The 26,023-nt window shown below is 39.4% G+C and overlaps 1 protein-coding gene across 2 annotated transcripts in view; it reads right to left on the reverse strand.

Moving 5' to 3' along the window:
• Positions 1 to 26,023, reverse strand: part of PAX5 (paired box 5) — a 352,843-nt gene that overhangs the window by 219,112 nt on the left and 107,708 nt on the right. For both annotated transcript variants that reach the window (XM_027859120.1, XM_027859121.1), the window contains exon 6: positions 22,270 to 22,445. In XM_027859120.1, coding sequence (XP_027714921.1) covers positions 22,270 to 22,445 — 176 coding nt within the window. The remainder of the gene's footprint in view (positions 1 to 22,269; positions 22,446 to 26,023) is intronic.

Raw genomic sequence — 26,023 nt, forward strand, 5'->3', positions numbered from 1 at the left:
ATACTGTGATAATAAACCAAGTTTTTCTGAAGAAGCCCTAAAGTAAGGATCTCGTCTTTAATCTCAGTCTATTCTTCCCTATCATAAAAGATGCCCATTAAATATATTAACCCACAGGATGGAATCTTGGATTGGCCTCCTTATAGCTCTAGAAATTGTAAGACCTATCAAGTGCCTTAGAGATCATCTGGTCTGAACCCTTCATTTTACATACTTTACAATGCTACAAGGCAGAAAGTGCAAGTTGTATTGTTCCCACTTTAGAGAAGAAACAACTGAGGCTCAGAGACATAAAGTGATTTGCCCAAGATCACCAAGCTCAAGAGAGGAAAACACTCAAACCCAGATCACCTGATTCCTACTCTGGCCTCAATATTCCTTTCAATTTCTTGACTAGTAGGTCTTACTCGGTTGAATCCCAACCTAGCCCAACTTTTGAACATCCCTTCAAAGTCAACATAACTGGGGCAGCTAGGTGGTCCAGTGGATAGAGCACCGGCCCTGGAGTCAGGAGGACCTGAGTTCAAATCCAGCCTCAGATATATAATACTTACTGGCTGTGTGACCCTGGGCAAGTCATTTAACCCCAATTGCCTCACCCCCCCCCCCAAAAAAACCAAAGCCAACATAACTAAAAATAAAAAAAAACCTCTTTCCCATCCTTTGCAGGGTTCTCTTACATCTCTACATTCTACAAATCTTCTACATTTACGGTGTTGTAATCCCCATTAACATGGCTTCTCCCTTTGAGAAACTGTTAATAGAAAGACCAGAATTTAAGAATACTTCAAAGGACCAAACTCCATCAATTGCTGCAGCGCATTTTTTTAATATCCATAAGGCAAAGAAAATAGAGATAGTAGAATGAAAATGTTTATTTTAAAATAAAATTATAATATCTGTTTATAATTATTTGTATCTTAATTACATTTGCACAGATAGGATAAATTAGAGCAAAAAATATTTTTAATTGCATCAATTGACACATCTGGTCCTTCTGGTGCTAAACTACCATTTCTTCCTCTCATTCATTTGTAAAAATCCTTCATTTCCATTGTTTCCCATATTAAACATTACAAATTTCTTTTTTTTTCTGGTTTTATCTCTATCCTCTCTAACCATTACCAAAAAAATTACCTTTTTCCTTCTACTGTTTTCTTTTTCTCCATCAGGGTTATAGTTACCTTCTCTCAAATGGCATTATTGCCTGTTAGTTCATAATAAGAAAGAAAAATAGGCACCAGGAAAAGAGAAAAATTTCTGAGTTCTGCTCCCAAAACCACCAGATTTTTCCAAGAGAGCCACTTTTCTAGCTTCCTACCTCTCTTGCAATTTGATCGTTCTGTTTCCTGACCTCACATGCTGATATGGCAACAAGAAAAGTCCTGGATTACCTGCCTTTTGGGTAGCATCCAAGTGTGGAAAGTGTGGGAGAGAATTCCCACCATTGAGTCTGAAAGGGAGAGAAGGATAGAACTGAAATTACAAGGCCAGGGAGTTAAAAGATTCTCCTGACATCTTCTCTCCTCGAAAGGAAAAGCGAAGGATATGTCGATCCATTAGGAGATATGCCCATTAGGGGACTAAGAACAGTAGTTAATTTCCTACTGTTTTCAATACTGAAGAACTGAGGATTACAAGGACTTCTTAGTTTAAATTAACAGGCCCCAGTTATCACTGCAACTCATTAAACAAGTAAATAAGAAAGCTTATTTGCTTATAGATTCTGCCTTCTTTTTTCTACAGGTTAACATAGAGAATAGAAAGAAGGTCAGTATCAATATAACATGGCCCTGTGGTGAATAATGTTCTCATTCAGTTTTTTGTCTTCTCTACAAGGTCAACTTCAGAAAGGGTAAGATTTTTTTGCCTAAAGAAAAAAATGGAGATAATAACTGACATTTTCAGTGAGCTTTGAAGTTTGTAAAGTGGGTTATTTACATGATCTCATTTGACCTTCACAACAACCCCATGAGGTATTAGCCTTCCCATTTCCCAGACAAGGAAACAAGCTCAGAAAGGTTCAGTGACACTGTCCAGGATCACACAGCTAATGAATGAGTATTAGAAGTGGAATTCGATCCCAGGCCTTCCTGATGGCAAGTCCAATGTTATCTACTAGCCTGCTAAGGTGACATAAACACAGACTCCTTCCCTTTATGATCTTTCAAAGGAGCCAGAACAGTAGGAAGAGTTAGGAGATGAGGAGCATAACAGACAGCATACTAGACTTGGAGACAAAGAGATCTGAGTTCAAAATAACACCACAGTCACTAGTTGCGTAACCCTGGGCAAGTCATTTAACTTCTCTAGGACTCAATTTCCTCATCTGTAAAATGGAAATCATAATACCTACTGTAATTATGTCACATGATTCTTGTGGATCAAATGAGATAATTATTTAAATGTAATGAAATGACTTGAAATCAGTATATCTAAGTTTAGGTCCAGTCAATCATTCAGTCAATAAACATTTATTAAGCACCTACTATGTGCCAGGCACTATGCTAAATGTTGACAATACAAAAAAGGGTAAGACAGTTCCTGCTCTCAAAGAACTCAGTCTAACAAAGGAGACAATACGCAAATAACTATGTACAAACAAGATATAGACAGGATAAATTGGAGCTGATCCACAGTACTAGAAGTAAGGGGGAACCAGGAAAGTCTTCCTGTAGGAGGTGATATTTTAGCTGGGACTAGAAGGAAGTCAGAGGAGGCAGAGATGAAGAGGGAGAGCATTTCAGGCATAAGAGAAAGCAAGAGAAAATTCCTAGAGTTGGGAGATGGAGCATCCTGCTCGAGGAACAGCAAGGAAGCTAGTGACGCTGGATCGTAGAGATTGTGGGAGTAGAGTAAGATGTATGGGGGCAGCTAGGTGGTGCAGTGGATAGAGTACCGGCCCTGGAGTCAGGAGGACCTGAGTTCAAATCCAATCTTAGACCAGACAATTGACCCTTACTAGTTGTGTGACCCTGGGCAAGTCACTTAACCCCACTGCCTAGCCAAAAAAAAAAAAAAAAAGAGTAAAATATAGGAAGACTAAAGGAAGGAAAGCAGTTGGAGAAATGGTTTCTCAAGCTTCATCCTTCCTGACCACTCTGCAGCCTTTGACACTATCAATCACCCACTTCTCCTTGATACTCTCTCCTCTCTAAGCTTTTGTGATACTGCTTTTTCCTCATTCTCTTCCTACCCATCTGACCACTCCTTCCCAATCTCCTTTGCTAGTCTTCATCCTGCCTCTGCCCACAGACCATGGCTATCTCCCAGAGCTCTATCCTGGCTCCTCTTCTCTTTTCCCTATATGTTATTTTACTTAGTGATCTCATTATTTACCATGGATTCAATAATCATCTCTATTTTTGTTTTTGTTTTAATTTTTATTCAATTTATTTTTAATTTATGGGATATCTTAGAATTTTTTTTAAAAAGCTGATTGCACATGAAATTGCAAATCTGTTATGTACAACTTGCTATTCCTGTTAAATATTATCATGTAAATTTCTTTTTTCTCTTTTTCCCCTCCCCCCACCCTAGAGATGGCTACCATTAGGCACAAATATGTATATATTTGTATATCAGTTCTTCCTCTGGATACAGATAGTGTCTTCCTTCATAGGTCCTTTGTAGTTAATTTGAGTATTTATAACAATCAAAATGACTTATTCACTCAAAGTTTTTCTTAAAACAATACCTATTTGTCCAACTCTAACTTCTCTCTTGACCTCGTCTCACATTTCCATTAGCCAATTGGACATTTTGAACTGGATGTTCTACAGACATATTAAACTCGGCATTTTCTTTTCTTTTCTTTTTTTAAAGGCAATTGGGGTCAAGTGACTTGCCCAGGGTCACACAGCTAGCAAGTGTCAAGTGTTTGGTCTGAGGTTGGATTTGAACTCAGGTTCTCCTGACTTCAGGGCCAGTGCTCTATCCACTGCTCCACTTAGCTGCCCCTCTAAACTTGGCATTTTCAAAACTGTATTTATTATCTTTCCCCAAAAAGTCTCCTCTTTTCTGAACTTTTATATTGTTATTAAGGGCACCACTATCCTCCCAGTCACCCAGCCTCACAACCTATGTGTCTTCCTCTTTTATCCTTTATATCCAAGTACTGTCAATTCTTGTTCTATCCCCTTCTCTCCTCTGCCATTCCCATCACTCTTGTGGTAACCTTCATTCCCTCACACCTAAACTATTTCCACAGCCTTGCCTTGGATCTCCCTGCCTCAAGTCTCTCCCCATTCCATTCAGTCCTCCACTGGAATGTTCTCCCTTGTTACCTCTGCTTCCTGACCTTCCCTTACTTTTTTAAGTCTCAGCTAAAATCCCACTTTCTGCAGGAAGCCTTCCCAGTCTTCCCTAATGTTAGTGTCTTCACTCTGAGAGTATTTCTAATTTTTGCTATAAATCTTGCTCTTTTCGTGTTGCCTCCCCTATTAGACTGCGAGCTCCTTGAAGACAGGAACTGTTTTTACTTCATTTTCTATCCCTAGTGGTTAGCACAGTAACTTACACATTGCAGGGACTTAACAAATGCTTGTTAACTTGCTGATATGTGTCTGGCACATAGCTGGTAATCGATAAATATTTGTTAACTGATCAATTAAGATCCCCACAATTAAAAAATAAGTAATTCTTCAGCTTGACTAAATCTACCCAAAGTCATGTTATGCTGTGCATTATTTTCCAATCCAATTACCATCTAAACCAATTCCCATTTACCTAAATGGGAAGATATGTGAGTAAACCACAGAGAACAATAACCATCTCATATCAACCCCACAATGATATCCGGGGCAAAACTTGAAAAGGAGCTAAATGAAATGAGAGTGGCATTGGGTTAAGGGATCTTTCATTAAATATCTTTTTAAGTTATAGAAAGTAACTTGAGACTGTTATTGTATGATAAAACTTTCTTCATATCTCAGATAAACATTCTAAAAGTAATTTTAAAAATTATTTTAATGGACTTTTTCTCCTGAAGTTTATATTGCTCTACTTTTTGTATTCTTTAGCAAGGAAAATAGTGATGGTATTGACAGCCTTAGAAAGTGCTGGTTCTAATGCACTGACACACCACCATGCCAGAAATCTGCCATACCAACATTCCAGTTGGAATCTTGGAGTCTTTCAACTCTCCAAACTTCCCTGCCACTAACATTGTATCCGTCCAGATCCTTCTAATCCCTGTCCCCAACATGAGCGCTCAGATATATCCCAAAATAATGATAAATAAACTATAAAACTTATCTAATGTCATTGCCTCCCCCAACCCGCTGTCAATATTCTACTATAAAACTGGGGAGCCATGTCATATGATATAATATTATCCCATAAATTCTTACTGTTTGGTTTTATATCCAAGACATAGAGAAGAATCAATAAATGCCTCTATGATATGAACTTCTGTTTTCTGTTTGGGTACTCAAGGGGTGGGGATGGAGAGTGGGAATGGAGGAGAGAGGGAGAGAGAGGAAAGAGAAAGAGACAGAGAGACCGAAAGAGACAGAGAGAGAGAGAAAAAAGGTTGAAACACAGCGTCCTGGATTGGGAGTCAGGACACCTGACTCTGACACAATGTACCCTTGGACAAATCACTTCTCTTTGTACTCAGCTTATCTTTTTTTAAAATGGCATCTAAGAAGAACTAAGAAGCAAAATTTCCATGACCTGGGGAAAGACTAAACAAATTGTGGTACATGGATCTGTTGGGATTTTACTGCACTATAACAAATGGTGAATTTGAAGAATTCAGAGAAGCCAGGCGTGGTGGTACATGCTTGTAAACCCAGATATAAAGGAGGCTGAGACTGCATGATCTCTTGAGCTTAGAAATTGTAAACTGAAGTAGGCAATGTAGATCGGGGTTACAAACTAAGCTGGGCATTAAAATGGTGAGCCCCAAGGAACAAGAGGGCTACCAGGTTGCCTATATATATATATCAAATACTGGATAATTATCAGGACCAATCTTGAAAAATCACCTCCATCCTTTCATTGCAGAGGTGGGGACTATAGGTATGAAATACTAGAAATGCTCTTAAACATGGTTCACATGCTGATTGGTTTTGCTGAAAAAAATGTTTTATTCTCTATCTTTTTAAATCTTTGTTACAAAAATTGAGTCCCTGGATATATTTGAAAATAAATGTGACATAAAAACAAAAGTATTAATAAAAAATAAGGTATTTTCCCTAATAATAAAGTGATAAAAGTTCTCAAAAGAAGAATTGCAAAGTGTTAACAACTATATGAAAGAATGCACTAAATCACTAATAGTAACAGAAATATAAATCAAAAAAATCTTGAGTTTTTACACCATACCCAGCAAATTGTCAAAGATAATAAAAAGATGGTAATAGTCAATATTGGAGAGGTTGTGGAAATATAAACACACTAATACATTGTTGGTGGAGCTATGAACTAGCGCAATGATTCTGGAAAACAATTGGGAATTATGCAATAAAATGATTAAAATAAGCCTTTGTTAGATATATACACCATGGAGGTCACTGATAAAAGGAAATGTTCTATATACACCAAAATATTGATAGCAGAACTTTTTTGAGGTAGCAAAGAACTGAAAACAAAGATGTCCATCAATTAAGGAATGGCTAAATAAATTGTTGTACAAGAATGCAAAGGACCGTTTCAACAAATAACAATCATGATGAATACAGAGAAGCATGGAAAGATTGACATGAACTGATGCCCATTCATTCATTCATTTAATGCCATGTGTCCTCACCTCTTATTGAAGGACATGTGCAAATATAGGCTCCTGACATTAGCTGGCATGACATGCCACCAAAAGAGGCAGCCAACTCTTGGGAAAGTCACAATTTTTCTTATAATTGTATGTGCACTAAATTCACTTTTTGGCAGAAGTAGATACTCAGGGTCAGGAGAAAGGATTGTAAACAAACTCTGAGACTCTTAACCTCCTGACTTCTTTAAGTTCCAACTAAAATCCTTCTACAAGGATGTCTTCCCCAACCCCTCTTAATTCCAGTGCTTTGCCTCTGTTTATTATGTCCTATTTATCTTGTATATACCTTGTTTTGTATATATTTGTTTGCGTGTCATCTCCTCAAGCTCCCTGAGGGAAGGGACTGTCTTTTGCCTCTTTTTGTATCTTCAAAGCTTAACACAGTTCCTGGCACATAGTAGGTGCTTAATAAATGTTTACTTACCTTACCTTCACACAGAGAGAGAGACAGAGAGAGACAGAGACAGAAAGAGATGGAGAGAGAGAGATATGGAGAGACAGAGAGAGAGACAGAGAGAGAAAGAGAGAGAGAGAGAGAGAGAGAGAGAGAGAGAGAGAGAGAGAGAGAGTGGCTTGCCAAACTTTGAATAATTGAAAGAAAAAATAATGGTCCCAGAAAACAGATCATAAAATATCACACTCATCGTCAGACAGTGACAATACTGATCATTTTTGCTTAACTACTTTTCTTTGTTAAAAGGCAGGTTCTAGTCCTGGGAATAAGAACACTGGTATGGAAGAAGAGAGGGACAATATCCAAAAATGAATTCATATTTAGAATCATAGATTCATAGAGGGTCAAAGCTATAGGGTCCCTTAGAGATAATCTAGCTCAACCTCTTTATTTTACAGTTGAGGCAGATTCCCCCAAAATTTTCACAGAAAACAGAGAAGATTACTTCTTAAAGGAAGGTTATTGTTGTTATCTATCTTATGAGCAAAAGTGAGGTTGTCAGATGTCTAATGTCAGTCAAGTAGCCAACATTAATAGAGCACTTTGAGGTTTCACAAAGTGCTCAACATACATTATCTTACCTTATCCTCACAACATTATGAGATAGATGCTTTCATTGTCCCCATTTTACAGATGAGAAAACTGAGTAAAAGAAAAGGAAGCTTTTTTTCTTTTCTTTTTAGGGAAGGTAAGGGCCCATTAGGGAGAAGGAAGCCAGGCTTTAGCTTCTTTCCATTCCTCCAGCTGACTCCATTCCTCCCACAGTTTGTTTTGGAGTTTTTTGAGGGAGGGAGGTTTGTTTTTTTTTTTTGCTTGTTTCTTTGTTTTTTAAGTACAGCCATAGTAGTAGCATCTCATACTCCCTTCCATGTTTGCTAACGGTCTCCTTTTCCTACCACCCCCTTTCTGGGGCTTAATCATTGCTTTAAACTGTGTTCTTGCTCTGGGGTCTTGGAGTTATTCAAGGCCAACCTTCACATTTGGGGGTCATGGACATTATAGCCTTGAAGCTTTTCTAGAGTCCAGAGGCAAGGGGCTGAAATCTCTAGTTTGATGCTGGGAGAGGTTCTATTGGAGGCAACAAAGGTGACTGCTGATAAGCAATATGGACAGCCCGCCTTTCTGCATGAATGAGCTCCATGTGGGTTCCAATCCATCTGATGGAGCCTTGGGCCATCAAAACAATATGGTAGGCGGCCCAGACTGTGCTGAACTAGTGGGACAAGGAATGAGAGTAACTTGCCCAAGGTCATACAGCCAATATGTGTCTGAGGAAAGGAATGGAACCCAGGTTTTCCAAACTCCAAGGCCGGCACTCAGTCCATCATGCCGGCATGATTCTGCAATAATACATGCCAGTACAGATCCTTCAGTCGCTAATTTAAGCCAATGAGAATTAAGCACTAAGTGCCCTGTTATAATAGACCATGTATAAATAATGCCCAGTAAAGATCACGAGTTATTTTTGTGGCTGGCTAGTATCGACCAAAAGTCATTTTGTTCATTTGAGACAATGACGGCTGAAATTATTGACTCCTACTGAGCCATGATAACATTACTGTACTGTTTCCAAGGCTCTAAAAATAATTGGACCACACATTCTAGCTCTATCAAGAAATGTCCTTCCCAACTTGCAAGCAACAAGCCCCCAAAGTCTGGAAGTTGGGTCCACAGCTAATGAAACTGAGTGCTCACCAGAAAGAAGAGAATACATCTCAGAACTCAAGAAGTCCAAGAACCAAAAGGAACGATTTCACCTGCCTGAGGTGAGTTTTTCCAAACTTAGAAATGATGGTTGGTGAAGGGACTATAGAGGCAAAGTGTTAATGGTCTAGAGGTAATTTTAGCATCAATGTTTAGAACCACAGACAAGAATCCCTTCATAATACCTCCTGATCCCTTGCCTCCAAAACCATAAACACCATTTAAATCTAGGATTGATTAATATTAGCGGGTTATTACCACAATGACAGTATGGAAGAGTGAATAAACACCCGGCCTCAAAGCCAGAAAGACCTGGGTTTAAGTCTCACCTCTGACATAACCTACCTGTGTGACCCTGATTGAGTCATTGAATCCTTATTTATATTTTCAGGGATCTAAATCTGGTTCAGGTCACACTTGGGAGTGTTGTACCAAACACACTGCCCACTGGGCACCTGAGGCCCACAACACACTTGGGAATGTTGTTCCTATCTGATTTTAATGTGTTGATGTACTAATAAAAAAAAATGAAACATGTAAACGTGTGGTTTTCTAGGTGTAGCTAGGTGATTTAGTGGATAGAGTGCTGGGCCTGGTGTCAGAAAGACTCATCTTCATGAGTTCAAATCTGGCCTCAGATACTTACTAGCTGTGTGACCCTGGGCAAGTCACTTCATCCTGTTTGCCTCAGTTTCCTCATCTGTAAAAATGAGCTGCAGAAGGAAATGGCAAACCACCCCAGAATCTTTGTCAAGAAAACCCCAAATGGAGTCACAAAGAGTCAGACACCTCTGAACAACAAGAAGTGGTTTTCCAAATCAATATGCAGCCCACAGAGATTTTGTATGGATTAGTGGCCCCCATTTCTATTTTATTTTGATACCACTGATCTAGTCTACCCTCTAAGACTATAAATTACAGGTAAGGTGCTAATTTACTTTGGGAGAGGGAGTAAACTCACCCAGGAATTCCCAGAAGTGATAAAAATCATAGGTCTAGACCCTATATAAAAGAAATGTACAAATATTCAATGTTGTAACGTGTTCTCTCCTTCTTCCACCTTTTCATACGATTATAGACCTAGAATTGAAATGGATTTCAGAAGCCATATAGTCCTAAGTTTACAGATGAATTGACCAAAGTCCCACAAAAACTAAGAGTCGGAGGTAGGATTTGAACACAGACCAAGTTTGAACACAAGCTCTGTGCTGCCCTCTTTCAAGACCTTTAAACCATTTCTGAATGCTCCCTCCTACAACTGAAAGTGGGCCTTTCCTGCCTCAAACGTAATACTGCCTGCATCTCTCTTTTACACTTAATATATTCTCCCTCTGAAATACAAATAATAATAATAATAATATGTATGTGGTACTTTAAATTTTGTAAAATATTATGCAAAAATCTCATTCTATCCTTACAACCCTGGCAGGTAAGTGTTATTGTTATCCCCATTTTACAGAAGAGGAAACTGTGGCAAATAGCGGTTAAGTGGTTTGTCCAGGGTCACACAGCTAGTAAGATTCTGAACTCATGTCTATCCTGCTTCCTGGTTCAGTGTTCTATCCACTGCATCACCCAGCTGACACCTAGGTTGTTGTGTATCTGTCCTTCACCACGCCCTCTCCCCATTCGACCTGCTGTAGAGCATTCTGAGCTCGTATTGGTCTGATCAGTCACAGCTGGACACACCATAGCTTGACCCCAACACAGTGACATCATTTTGGTCCTCTTTGAGAATGAAGGACAACAACCATACCATACCCCCATTAGAATATATTACCAGTTCTACCAGTACTTGAAATAGTAATGACTGACATTTGTTTAGTATTTTGAAGTTTTCAAAGGATGAGTTTCACAATGACCCTGTAAGGCAGGCACTACAGGTCTTATTATCTCCATTTTCCAGATGAGGAAACTGAGTCTCAAAGAGGTTAAGGGCTTTGTCCATGATCACAGAGCTAGTAAATGTAAGAGGAAAGATTCATGCCAAGGTGTCCTACATACCTCCGTCTACCCATCCTTCCCACCCGTCCTCTCCCCACACATACCCCGAGGGTGCAGATGCTTGGTACTTAACAAATATTTGGTGCACTGAAACTGAATTGAGGTTTTGTCCTATTCTATTTTGTCTTATTATTTCGCTTTTGTCCTAGAAGCGAGTTCAGAAGCACAACTGAGTTATCTCCTGTGCTGGAAATAGCCCTTCCACTGTCAGGTCGCTGTAGAAAGGATACAGAAGGGCAATGATGCTGGAATTTGGCGTTATGATGCTCAACTCACCTGGAGAAAATACCATAGTTTTTTTAAAAATTAGCTTAGGAAATTGGGAAGCTTCTCCTTTTCCTTTTTTTTTTTTTCTTTTCCAAAGGGGCACAAGCTTTCTCCCCGCTTAACCTCGTGTGACCTTTGAACTTCAAGGGAGGTCATCTGCATGTTACTATTTCCAGCTGTCTTTCTGTCTCCCTGCCCAACTGCAGGCCCTTAGCCCTTTCCATTTTGTGGTGGTATTGATCTGTTGGCAGCAATGGGCTGGATAATTAGCCAGGAATTAGGGTTTCTATTACAGCCAGGAGGCTGCCCCAGCTGATTTATCACCTGAATAATTTACTGTGATTGAAAGGAAATTAAAATGAACTCCATTTGACAACTGTGCGCTTTTATGGGCTTTAGAGAAGATTCAAAAGCCAAATTAATCGCCTGGTGTTGTTTAATAGTCTACTGAGAGTAAATATGGGAAGGATTTTCTCTGTTGATGGGCTTTCTTGGGCTGCATTTAGGAGGTTTTTTTGCTCCCACCAATAAAACTAGAGACAGAATCAAAGGGAGTTTTGCTCAAATAGATTCTGCTATTTAAAAAACAATAACAATAATAGTAATAATAACAGCTCTCTCTTTAAAAAAAAAAAATTCTCCTCCAAGGTTATTTTTACCTACCTCATACATAGGGAAAAAATGGAATTGCTTTTTCAATAATATTTTAAAGGAAATACTTAATTTCCTTGAGGATATGTCTCCATTAACTCCTACCCCATGCATCCTCGTATGTCCCATTCAATTATTTCTCTTTTGTTCTCAGAGCGTATAGATCCAAACCCTCAAGGTAATGCTCAGAAGCCCAAACTGTATATGGGGTGTAATGGAAATGTTGTAATGATAATAAAAGGGACACTGAACAAATATGAGGCTGGATTATTTTATTTAAGTTCCTATTTCTGATAGGGCAAGGTATGTATATATACATATATATACATATATATATACACACATATATGTATATATATATACATATATATATATATATATATATATGTTTGGCTATGACTGCTCAGAGTGCATAGGGCCTAGCAGTATTCTTAGGCGCCATGCTGTATCAGCAAGCACCCAAAGACAGTGGCTAACTCAAACAGTCAAGAAATTTGGGAGGGAAGAGAGTGAGAAATAAAGCAAACATATCCCAAATGGTTCATCCTCCCATTTTGTTGCAGACACAGTCAAAAAATCATGTCAATCATCACAAAGGACATTATATTATCAGCTTGACAATTATTCCTACTTCTCCCTCTTTCATGGCATAGTAGATAAAGAGACAGCCTTGGAGACAGGAAGACCAGGGTTTAAGATTCCCTCTGACACATACTCAAGGGGTGCTCGAGTCAACTCTAACTGGAACTACAAAATCAGGGCTCGATTTATCGTTTTATTGATTGTCGAGACTCCAGAAGCTGTTAATGATGCAGATTAAATTAAATAGTGTGTATGCATACATTCTGAAGAGCCCAGTTGTTAAACATTATACTAGCACACCCCTGGATTGTCCTATAAACATTACTTGAGCTCAATAAAAATGCAGTAAATGAAGTCATTGCCAGACTAGAGGACTGGTGATTGCAGGATAATAATAATGATGATAATAATAATAATAATAATAATAATAACTGTCATGTATATAGAGCTTTAAGGTTTTCAAAATGATTTCCAACCATTATCTGCTTTGACCTTCATAATACCCCTGCACATACTAGATGTGTGACCAGGGACAAGTAAGTCACTTAACCTCTCAGTGTCCCAGGCAACTTTTGGACCTGAGTAGGAATGCCAACTCTGCCACTTACTACCCATGTAATGGGTAATCATTAAAAATGGGCACATCATTTTAATTTAATCATTTCTCTGAGCCTCAGTTTCCTCATCTATAAAATCAGAGGTCTGGACAAGATGTCCTGGGAAGTCCCATTTACATTTAAGTTCTATGATCCTATAAGGTTACACATGGGTCACAAGACACTTTCCACACGAGGAGTCTACTCACAGGTCTGTCCCCATAAATTGATAGATAGGTAGATACAGGTATGGATAGCTAGGTGATGCAGTGGATAGAGTGTTGGGTCTGGAGTCAGGAAGACCCATCTGCCTGAGTTCAAATATGGCCTCACACACTTACTAGCTGTGTGACCCTGGGCAAGTCACTTAACCCTGTTTGCCTCAGTTTCCTCATCTATAAAATGAGCTGGAGAAGGAAACGGCAAACCACTCCAGTATCTTTGTCAAGAAAATCCTAACTGGGGTCACAGAAAGTTGGACACGGCTGAACATCAACAAAAAACACAGGCGTGTATGCCTACATGCACACATACATCCTTTTTTGAACCACAAGGCAGATATGGTACTTACAAATAATTGCCACTTCTGAATATCCATCTTTCAAGATTCAATGGGATTAATTGCTAGTCAGACTCCCCTTGAGTACCCTTGAATATCTTTTCCCCTTCAAATAATACAGCCGTATCGTCAAAGCTATCATTTGTCAAAAGTTATTGCCTAGCAGGAAACAAGGGTATGTCATTCATAGACCAGTGCTCATGTGCATACGGTGATCCTCTAGCTCCTCCTCACCTTTCATCTCTCCTAATTACTGCACATTACAAGAAGGTGAACCAGATTAACTGGAAAACGCTGAGTCAGTCGTTGCGCTGTTTGGAGTTCAGTCTCAGGCCCAAACTTGGTGCCTGGCCATCAATATCAGGCTGGTCCATCAGGACCATCTGCCTCATTCGGAAGGATACTGCAGAAACCTTAACGAAGTATAATGGCTTCAAGGGTGATCAGACTGATTGCTGAGCATCTACTTAGGTCAAGGGAGGTAGTATGGTAGGAAGAATGGAGAGAACACTACATGCGGAGTCAGAGCCCCTGGATTGGAATCCTGATTCTGTGCCTTGCTATCCGTGTGTCCTTGGGCAAGTCACCTCCCCCAAACCAGAACTAGAAATTCGGTGTCTAGGGCAAGTTCAATTGAGCTAGGAGGGGATGGAGGGGGAAGGGAGTGGGGTACGGTAGAGTTAGTAATAGCAGAGGATAGTTTGACCAGAGATAGGTGCAGAAGAAGGAGCAATTTATCCTATAAGCTAGTAGTGTCAAACTCAAACAAAAATGGATAGGCAGCATATTGGTTTAGAAAACCACAAATTAACATTATTTATATTGTATTATATTTTGGGGGCAGCTAGGTGGCACAGTAGATAGAGTGCCAGGCCTGCAGTCAGGAAGATTCATCTTCCTGAGTTCAAATCTGTCCTCAGATACTTACTAGCAAGTCACTTAAACCTGTTTGCCTCAGTTTCCTCATCTGTAAAATGAGCTGGAGAAGGAAATGGCAAACCACGCCAGTATCTTTGCCAAGAAAACCCCAAATGGGGTCACAAAGAGTTGGACACCATTGAAACGACTGAACAACAAATTATATTTTTACTTATTTTGTAAAATATTTCCCAATTATATTTTAATCTTGTTGAGGGCCAGAGGGTATGTGTGACACCTCTACTGTAGACAGCTAAGTGGTGCAACACTAAGCGCTAGGCCTGGAGTCAGGAAGACCTGAGTTCAAATCCAACCTCAGACATTTACTAGCTGTGTGGCCCTGGGCAAGTCACTTAAACTTCATCTGCTTTAGTTTTCTCATCTATAAAATGAGGATAATAATAGTACCTACCTCGTGGGATTGTTGGGAAGATAAAACGAAATAATACCCACAAGGTGCCTGGCACATGGTAGACACTTAGTAAATGCTTTTTCACTTCCCCTTCCTTTGTCTATTTCTAAAACACTTTGCAAACCTTAAAGCTCTAAATAAATACTAGCTCATTTTTATTATTTTAAAACTTCGCCCATACCCTCATGGGGAAAGGCAGGCCCCAAGAGATAGGCCCAGGGAAAGTTGTACCAGGCATTAGTGTGGGCCAATGGAGGCCTCACTTCAAAATGAGGCACAGAGCAGTAGTTTCCCAAGAAGGCTGCATCTTCCCCACATTGGTGACCTGGGTCACAGCTCCAACTACATCAGGTTTGTGATGGCCCTGACATCTCCTCTCTGGGCCTCAGTTTTTTCATCTTGCAAATGAAGTTATTGGACTTCATTTTCTTCCTCAGGTCCCTCCAAACTCTAAATTCTATGATACCTATTCTCTAACAAACCTGGGAGCTTATCTACTGACCCCTGAAAGATACATTTCTTACACATCATAAAAAAAATTTAACTATGGATTTTCAAGCAAAGTTCTTTTGGTGATAAACTGGGGGGGAGGGCGGCGCAGGGTTGGTTAGCTTACCATTTAAGAATATCTACAGATAATGGAAAAACACTTGCTTAGAGCTGACAAATGACCCAATATTTGTAACAAGCATTTTTTAATGGTAACATAAATACTGCTTCACTTGGTTGGATAAAATAATGCCAGTGCCAGGCTTAGAGTCAGGGAGAACTGGGTTTGAGGCTGACCTTAAACATTTACTAACTGTGTGATCCTAAGAAAATTCCTTAACCTCTCTCAGCCCATTTCCTCCTCTGTAAAATGACATAATAATAGCACCCACCTCAGAGGGTTACTGACAGGAACATGCAAAGTTCTTAGTTCGCTTAAATCACCACGTAAATATGAGCTATTCTTATTCTTATTACTATTGGGATAACTCCCATCCAACTCCCCTACCACTGATTTCTTTTCCCAATATTCCCAGTGCCTAGAATAGTGGCTGGCACTTAGTAGGTACTTAAATGTTCAAGTTGATCGATTGATTGGCTGATTGATTTACTCCAAGGACAGTACTATACACACTATACTAGTGTTCTCTGAAATCTACTAGAGATGTTAAAGAAGTTACCTACCTCATGTTGCTTTGTGGGAATAATGACGTGGGATTTTTCAAAACACGGTCCCAACTAAACCTAAGACTTCAGGCTAGAACCTGAGCCATTGAATAACTTTTTAGCAATACCAGAGCTCTTTCTCACTTACTCATTATCCCCAAACTTTCTAAAATTAAAAGTAGATCTCTCCCATTGGATATCATAGCATACTCTTATTTTGTGCTTATATTCCAAGTTGTTTCATATTTATATCGTTTATAGGTCTTATCTCCCCTACTAGATTATAAGCACTTTGAGGGCAGGAAACTGTCTTATTTATCTCTGCAAATCCTCCAGTCTAGCACAGTGCTTTGCACATAGCAGACATTAAACTAATAATTCCAATGATGAAGGAATGTCATTCCTAAGAATGAAGGTGAAGAAATGATACTTCTGTCAGATCAGCCATGGCCCAATAGGTGAGAACCTTTGTTGGCTCTTTCTTGATAAATTCCAAAGATTATACTTTTGGAAACCCATATGGAAAGCCATAAAAACAAGGTGGCTAAGAAGTTGGTGGGTAGATGAGAAAAATGGTCAGTAGAGGAGAATAATTTTTTTTAACATTGAAGGTATAGAAATTAGTTTGTAACAAGGTTCTGCTTGGGAACTCAGCATAATCTACTATGATTCTGTATGAAGGGATGGTTTTAGAGAAAAGCAGGGAACGAAGAGAATTTCTAGAATGAAATATTTATATGGACTCAGGAACATCCTTCCAGGGCAAGGAGGAGATGGAAAGAAAGGCAAATATATCAGGATTTGTAAACTAGAGGTGGAAAGAGAAAGTGCCTACTATGTGCCAGGTATTATGTTAAGAGCTCTACAAAGGATCATATGATGCTCACAACAATCTGAGAGATAGGTGCAAATATTATCCTCATTTCACAGTTATGGAAATGGAGGCAAACAGAGGTTAAATGACTTGTTCCCAGAGTCACACAGCTAGTGTCTGAGGCTGGATTGGAACTCAGGACTTCCTGAATGCAAGCCCAGTGCTCTATCCACTGTGCCACCTAGTGCAAAAAGTGATCTTTTTACCACTCCTCCACCTAAATTTCTATCTACTAAAATCAGATTAGGAGACTTTCTATGATCAACTTCCTAGCAGGGCCTGATTCTTCTTTACTCCTAATGATGATCATGGTGACATGCTCTCCCTCTCTGTATGCTGCACTGCAAAGATCCTCCCTCCTCGTACTGACTGGCCTCTTGATTCTAGTAGGCCAACCAAGGAAGCTCCTCACAATTTATACCTGCTCTCGGAAAGGAATAAGTACTATTTTTGTTGTCAAGTAATTTTTCAGTTGTATCCAAATTTCTGTGATCCTGTTTGGGGTTTCTTGGCAGACATACTGAACTGGTTTGCCATTTCCTTCTCCAGTTTATTTTATAGATGAGGAAACTGAGGCAAACCGAGTTAAGTGACTTGCCTAGGGTCACAGCTAGTAAGAGTCTGAAGGCCAAATTTGAACTCACAAAGATAAGTCTTCCTGACTCCAGGTCCAGCATTCTACCCACTATGCCATCTAACTGCCCCCAGGTACTATAGAGAAGGGAGAAAAAAAAATCCTAATGGAATAGAAGTCAAGATACTTGGATTCTAAATCCAATCTTTTGCTGAGATAAATTAAATCACCTGGTTCCTCCATTTCCCCAATTGTAAAATGGAACTAACAGCATTTGCCCTATTTCATAGGGATGTGATGAGCAGGAAGTGAGGCAGTCTATATGAAAATTCTTCCACTAAATCACAGAATCAAAGAGTTGGAAGGATAATTAGAAGCGATCAAGGGGCAAATAGGTGGCACAGTGGATAGAGCACCGGCCCTGGAGTCAGGAGGATCTGAGTTCAAATCCAGTCTCAGATCAGACACTTATTAGCTGTGTGACCCTAGGCAGTCACTTAACCCCAATTATCTGAAAAAAAAAAAGTGATCAAGTTCAGGTCCCTGAACATCAACCCGTTCCATGACATCTCCAAAAAGTAGCCATCTCACCTTTGCTGGAAAACCTCCAGGAGCAGGTCACTCATGATCTTTGGAGGAACACCATTGCAGTTTTGAACAGCTCTGATCTAATCCTAACATCCAGTTAAAATTTGTCCCCTGATATTTTCCCACCATTCCTAGTTGTGTTCTCTGCAGCCACTAAGAAAGCAAATCCTCATTTCTACATATTTGTACACAGTTACCATGTCCCACCTAAAGCTTTTCCTCTGAAGACTAAACATTCCCAATATCAGGTAAAAATTTATTTTTTAAAAGCACGTTATTATTTTACATATTCTTAAATTTATATCCATATATTTTTTGGTCCGGATATGTAATTACATTGGAACAGGAACCCGCTAGTATGGAAAGTCCCTCCACCAATGTAACTCCTCTTTTAGTTACAGTTTTAGAGAGTTGCCTAGGGCACTGTGAGGTTAAGTGACTTGTCCATGGCCTCATACTATATGTTAGAGGCAAGATTTGAATGCAAATCTTCTTGACTCCAAGACCAGCTAGCCATCCACTATGACACACCACCTCTCAATGACAGACCTAAAGCTAACACAAATTATTATTATTATAGCATATAGATTGGTACAAGTAGGTCCAATTAGCCCAGTAAGAATGTGGCACCTTTCAAATAATAATAGCTATATTAATAGCTATTATTTATACAGGACTTGAAGGATTACAAAATCCCTTACATACGTTATCTCAGTTGATTCTCACAGCAACCCTGCAAAATAAGTGCTATTATTATCCCTTTTTTACAGACAAGGAAACTGAGGCAAACAGCAGTTAAGTGACTCACCCAGAGTCACACAGCCCATAAGTGTCTGAGGCAGGATTTAAATTCTGGTCTTCCTGACACTAAAACCAGACCCTATCCACCAGGCCACCTAGCTGCCTCCAAATGGACTCAAACACCAACTTTCAGCCTCATATCTGTTACATTCTCATATAGATGGGAATATGAGTGACTATGGAGAAGACAGACAGAGAAATGGTAATTCATAAAATCTGTGATTTCTTTATCTCTAAAGAGCTCACTTTGCAGATGAAACAATCTACACTTTAATATAAGACTAATGAACCAAAGCCCTCTGGAAGCTCAAGATAGTTATCGCACTGTGAAAGGCTGTTTCCCTGGCATAATGTATTAAAATCACCCTCCTCACCAAAATTAGGAACGATAGACATCCCCTCTCTTCTCACTCTCTAAATTGCAATGAAATTAAAGCCAGGATTTTAATTCTGAAAACCCTGCAAGGGGAGTCAGAAGTGACATGAAGGAGACTGGCCAATCCAGGACAATCTGAGATCTGCTTTTGGCCAGACACTGGGATTACCCAACAGATATGGAAACCAAAAGAAAAGATGGGAATAGTTAGAACAAAATACATAGCTTACTACTGATGAACCCTTAATTAGGGCAAAGGATATCTTTTCCTTAAGCAAACAGTCTCTCAGTGATAGAAACTGAAGCTATTTCCTGAGAACCTATGACATGTGTGGGAGGGGATCAGGGGTGGGGAACCTGCAGCCTCAAGGCCACATGTGGCTCTCTAGGTCCTCAAGTGCAGCCCTTTGACTTAATCCAAACTTCTGCGAAGGGACGCACTGGACGACCTAGAGTGCCACATGTGGCCTCGAGACTGCAGGTGCCCTAGCCCCAGTGTAGATCATTGTTAAATTCCTTGTATGGGTCCTTTAGGTTCCATGATAGACACCAGGCCTGATGAAATAGGTATTTCACTGAAGCGATTCCTCTCTGCACTTACTGTGTTACATCAGGTGGCACTATTACAGTTTTCTGTCTATTTCATTTCTTGTAGCTTATAGCTTCTTCCACAAAAGTGCATAATCAATGCTGATGGCGACACAGAGGGGACCTTGTGTCCTCAAAGGCTATACCAGTAAAACTGCAACTCCAATAGATGCTACCAAGTTGGAAAGGTTTCAAACATGGATCTGGTGATCACATATGTCTCAGAACCAGCCTAGCTCAGGACAACCTTGCCGCCAGAAAGTTAAGTATAAAATATTACAAAATTTAGGTATGTATATTGGCCGCACCATAATGAAAGTTTTTGGCCAGCAACTTGATGATCTATTTCCTAAGGCTAGGAGAAACTGTGATCAGCCACAGTGGAAGGAACTGCCATATGTCATGGATCCTTGAACTGTGTAGATCAGAGACTACATTGTCACTAGTTTCTCTTTTGTTCTGTACCTTCCTCTATAATGTGGGCCACTTGTATCTTATTTTTAACTTCTATTTGGTTTCACTAGAGAGGGATATGGCCCCATCTCCATTTTGATTCATAGATGACATTTTCCAATTGGTTTTTGCTGCAAGTTGAACTATAAGGTTAGAAATTACCAGGCAACAATAGAAATGAAAGCACTATGAAAAGGTAAACACTAGCCAAGTACATGGCATTGCTATCATTATTCAATATTAAGTGTGTAGTATAGAGGGAAGGGTACTGTACTAGGTTGGAGCTGGAAAATCTGAGATCTAGTCCTAATCATGCTGCCAACTAGCCGTATGACTTTTGTTAAGCAATTTAACAACCCACCTGAGCCTCATCTTTCTCAACTCTGAATAGGAAAATAATTGCTGATCTGCCACTTCTCCTTGGTACAGACCCTCATCACCTCACTCCTGGACTATTGTAATAGCCTACTAATTGTTCTGCCTGCCACAAGTCTCTCCCCACTACAATCCATCCTCCACTCAACTGTCAAATTGATCTTCTTAAATTTGTGGTCTGACTGTGTCACTCCCTCCCCTTCAATAAACTCTATTCCTATCACCTGCAGGATCAAATATAAACTCCTTTGTATGACATTCAATGCCCCTTGTCACCTGGCCCCCTCCTTCCTTTCTAGTCTTCTCACATTTTACTCTGGTCTACATGTTCTGTGACCCAGTGACACTGGCCTTCTTGTTGTTCCAATAAGACATCTCCTGACTCTGGGCATTTTCACTGGCTGTCCCCTATGCCAGAAATTCTCTCCCTCTTCATCTCTCCCTACTGGCTTCCTTCATGTTCCAGCTAAAATCCCACCTTCTACAAGAAGCCTTTTCCCAATCCCATTTAACATTAGTGCCTTTCCTATGTTGAATCCTTTCAATCTATCTTTTCTGTGTCATATTTACACATAGTTGTTTAAATGTTGTCTCCCCCATTAGACTGTGAGATGCTTGAGAGCCAGAACTGTCTTTTCCATTTCTTTGTATCCCCAGTATTTAGCACGGTGCCTGGCACATAGTAGGTCCTTAATAAATGCTTACTGAATAACTGACTGCCTTACAAGATTATTGTAAGTATCACAGGAGATACTAGATACAAAAACACTTTGAAAACTGTGAAATGTTACAAATGTTAGGTATTGTTGTATATTTAGCAATAGTTTTCATCTAATAAGCAAATATGTCCCTCATCCTTGTCCAGACCCCAGAAATCCTCTCAGGTAAACCAAAAGCATCTTTACATTCCTATTCTATCCACCCCTTCAAGCCACTTCTTGTGAAAAACACCACTCAGAAAGGTCATTTAGCCTAACTAATGAGAAGAGCTTGGCTTAATACCCTTCTAGTGCTCTCACAAAGAGGATTAAGTCATCCACTTGAATCTTCTGCAATCAATTCGGGTAGGGGTCTGAGAAACTGAACCCTTGGATTCTGATGCTCAAGATGTGGCACATAAAAAGAATAGCCCGTACCGTAACTGTCCAGGATAGCTTTACCTCCTCATCACCAGCAACACAGACAGAATGAGCCTGCTCAACAAATATCTCAAAAGAACTCAAGAAGCAAAATCAGTCACTCCCTTTCATTAGCACTAGAAACTCACAGAGGGGAAGCGGTGGAGACAACGTCCTGAGTTCTGAGGAATTCCTCTACTGAGTACATGGAAGAAGAGAGCATGCCCCACAAACAAGGAGTTCCTTTTTTTTTTTAGTGACATCATTTTATTGAGAAAGAAAACACTTTTCTGAGACTTTTCCCCATCTTCTACTGATGAGAACTTAAATAGTAATTTCTTGACAATTCCCAATCAGAGTATATAGGCAACCAGTGGAGAATAGATGTACGTTTTAAAATAACAATAATAATGCGCATGAATTCAGTGAGAATTAATTATAGTACCTGCTCTGGTTTGATGGGCTCAGTGGTTGTAAATATGTCAGAATAATGTTGTCTCTCAAAGACTCGATCCAACACTTCTAATTGCTGCTGGGTGAAAAGGTCTCCCCGCATCTGTTTCCGAAGGAAATCTCTGCCTGGGAGGGAATGGCCATTTGGTACCGGAGACTCCTGAATACCTTTGAAGGGGAAGAAAATAAAGAGAAAGCTAAATAGATGTTACAAGTGCCCAACAAAGGATATATTCAAAACATAAACCATTAGAACTAGAAACAACCTTAGAGATCATTTAGACCAAATCACTTATTTTACAAAGGAAGAAACTGAGGCCCAGAGGGGTTAAAGTCACCTGCCCAAGATCTCACAGCCAGCATTGGGATTAGAATCTGAGTCTTCTGATTCTTAAGCCAGGACTCTTTCATCTACACCACTGTGGCAATCTAACAACATGAAACTAAATACTATCTATATATCATATACTTGTGTTTTCTAATTGAGGGGTAATTCCTAAGGTTTTTTAAGGAAAAAATACTAAGGGTTGTGATATAGTATAAAGATCAATGGAACCACTTCAGTCGTATCCCATTTCCAATGAATATCCAACAGATACTCGTTCTGTGATGCTGATTGTCATTTAATTTGTCTAAGCCTCAGTTTCCTCATTTGTAAAAATAAAGCAGATAATATTTGCAATGTGCACTTCTTTCAACTTAATTCAATTCAAAATATCTATTAAGTGCCTGCTGTGTGCCAGGCACTTTGCTAAGGCTGGAGACCCAAAAAGAGGCAAAAGACACTCTTTGCCCTCAAGGAGCTTACAGTCTAATGGGGGAGACAACATGCAAACAAATACATGCAACGCAAGCTATTTTAGGAAATAATTAAAAGAAGGAAAGTACTGGAATTAAGAGGAGTTAGAGATACTTGTGAGAGGAGCCAATTTTAAGCTATAAATCATTATTTTTAAAAAGTGAGCTATAAATATGAATGTGCAAATGTCAGGGGTAGCACAGCATGATGGAGAGAGTGTTTGTGCATGGAGTCAGGAAGACCTAATTTCAAATCCTGACTCTGATGTGTCTTATATGACCCTGGGTAAGTCAGTTATCTTCTGTCTGCCTCAGGCAATCCTAGGATATATTGACTCATTCATTTGGGGGAGGAGGGGAAAGCATTTATTAAACATTGAGCTGGGCTGAGGACAAAAAGACAAAAAATGAAATGTCTCTTCTCTCAAGGAGTTTACACTCTACTGAGGATACCATATGTACACAAAAGACAGAGAGAGAGACAGACAGAGAGCGGGAGGGAGGGAGAGAGGGAGAGAGAGGAGGGAGGGAAAGAGAAGAAAAAAGAAGAGGAGGAGGAGAAGGAGGAGAAGAGGAGAGGTGAGGAGAGGAAAATAAGTCACAGACATTTGCAATCTACATTGGTGAAAGGAGTTCCAACACCAGCATTTCTAAGCAATTCTCCCTCATAATCATGAAAATGTTAAATGTTAAATAATTTTGGATGAGTCTTGGGCCTGAACCTTCCAAATATGATGCCAAAAACAAGAAGAATAGCAGCTGATTTATTTGTATTTCCCTCATTTATTTATCTACAAAAAGATAAATGCAATAAAATGAGGATGACAAGGATAATGTTATCAGCAGATCAGATGTTTCCTTGTAACTTGTACTACAAAGCTACACAAGCAACAATGCTGACATTCCCAAAACATTTCTGGAAATCACCTTTTGGAATTGCTTTTAGGAACATAGAAAGAAAATAATTCTCGTGACTTTGTACTCACACCTTTTTTTTTTAATTTAAAAAGACAAGTTTCCAAGCTTCAGCAACTATCCTATTCATTAAAACTCAAATGACTTTTGACTGATTTCAAAAAATTAAATCCACTCTCAAATGACAAAAAAAATGTATAATTCTTCCGAGGATTGCTCCAGAAATATTCTCAACAACAACAACATGACTGACACAAATGTGTAGTCACCTGGAGGAACAGTTTTGAAAGGGACAACATTCGATTGGATAAGTAAGTCCTAGGAAGTATTTTTAAAATCAGTAACATGATTTTACAGCCATAGCTTGTATTTATTCCTTGGCTATTAGAGCCTAAGAAAATCCCAGTTAGAATCTATAATCTAGGTGGACCCAAGAAGCTACTGGGACATGTTCAATAGCCCCATCTCTTTGGTTGTTCATTCTCAGCAGTGGTTCAGCAAGATGCCTCTCTACTACATACATTTTTCCTTCCCTGTCAAACCCAGAGTCCTCCACCTTCAAAGGACAAATGGTCTGTTTCTTTGAAGAAATTAGTCTCGACCCATCAATGGCTGAGCCATGGCTCAAGAATCACTTCTAGCATTTTGCTGATTTTAATAATCTATGAATGCAGACAGTTATGGTGTTTGCGCTTTGTGCACATCATAATAACAGTAACCGAAGCTTCAGTTCCTCCACATCAGGATATGTTTTTCAGGACCATTTCACAATTTTCTTCATTTGGCAGGGATTACTAAGAGGAAATTTTAAGTTGAGAGTGAGTTTCAACATGATGAATTGGTGTAAGCAAATAGGCCATAAATAATGTAATTTAATATATATAGAACTTATTGTATTCTGCCCTTGACTGTGTGACCTCAGGAAAGTTTTAGGGGTATACAACAGCTAAAAACCCCTAACCAAATATGCCTGAGCTATTTGCACTAATTGTTTTTATTGTTGAAATTCTAACCACCTGTCATGACCCAATTCAAATGCTACATCCTCAGTCTTTCCTAGTTCCTGATTCCTGTACCTCCTGCCCAAAATGATCTTTTCTTGCCCCAGTCTCAAACAATGCGTTGTTTGTAGTTCCACTGTAAACTTATAAAGTTCTACTCTAAGATGGATAATCACCTGAGTTGCTGATCTCCATTAGTAAGGGACTTTTATCACAGGAAAAAAAAGTCAGGATTCTAGCTCAGGTCCCCTGATTCACAGCCAGTGCTTTTCAACTCTTAGGTGATTCATCATGTTAGGGAGTTGTCTGAGGCACGGAAAGATTCAGTGACTTACCCATAGTCACCTAGTCAATGTGTATCAGAGGCAGGGTCTGATCCCAAGTCTCTGTGACTCCAAAGCCAGCCTGCTACTCATTGACCGACACTACCCTCTCTGTACATTATATGCTTAATAAATGTTTGTTCAAATAAATTGAATTACTCATGATTACTGCTGTGCAACTGCCTTAATGTCTGTTATCTAGCATTAAAATGTAAGAACATGAATGAGAAAAACTCTCCACCTTTTAAGCTACTAATTTTAGTTTCTTGATTTTTTTTTGTAAGCTTCCCTGAGAAAGCACTCTGACTTAACTGAGGAATGTAGTGTGAAGCTACATGAAATATTGTAGCCAATTTTATTCCAGGGACCAAAAGCTGAACTTGTAGTTTGAATGGCATGTTGAAATCTATGTGTAGACATGTACACGAGTACAAAGGTACTGAAGGGACAGGGTATCTTTAAATCTTTCTTCTATTCCAAATCAAATAATATGTAATAGGCCCGGAGCTGGGTTTAGTCAACCATGGCTTATAAAATTAAAATTCTGGTAACTGGCTTCATGGTAGCAAAAGGGCAGAGAGTCCCTGTCTATGGAGCAAAGCAACGCCAGCTTTAGATTTCAAGTTAAACTAATGTTATTCGCAGCTTGGTTTTGAAGCTAAAGCTTTGCAGAAAGCTAGTTGAGAGAGGGGGCAAGGAAAGTAGCTTA

The sequence above is a fragment of the Vombatus ursinus genome, unplaced genomic scaffold (assembly GCF_900497805.2).
Source record: "Vombatus ursinus unplaced genomic scaffold, bare-nosed wombat genome assembly UNPS02014158.1, whole genome shotgun sequence".
Taxonomy (NCBI): Eukaryota; Metazoa; Chordata; class Mammalia; order Diprotodontia; family Vombatidae; genus Vombatus; species Vombatus ursinus.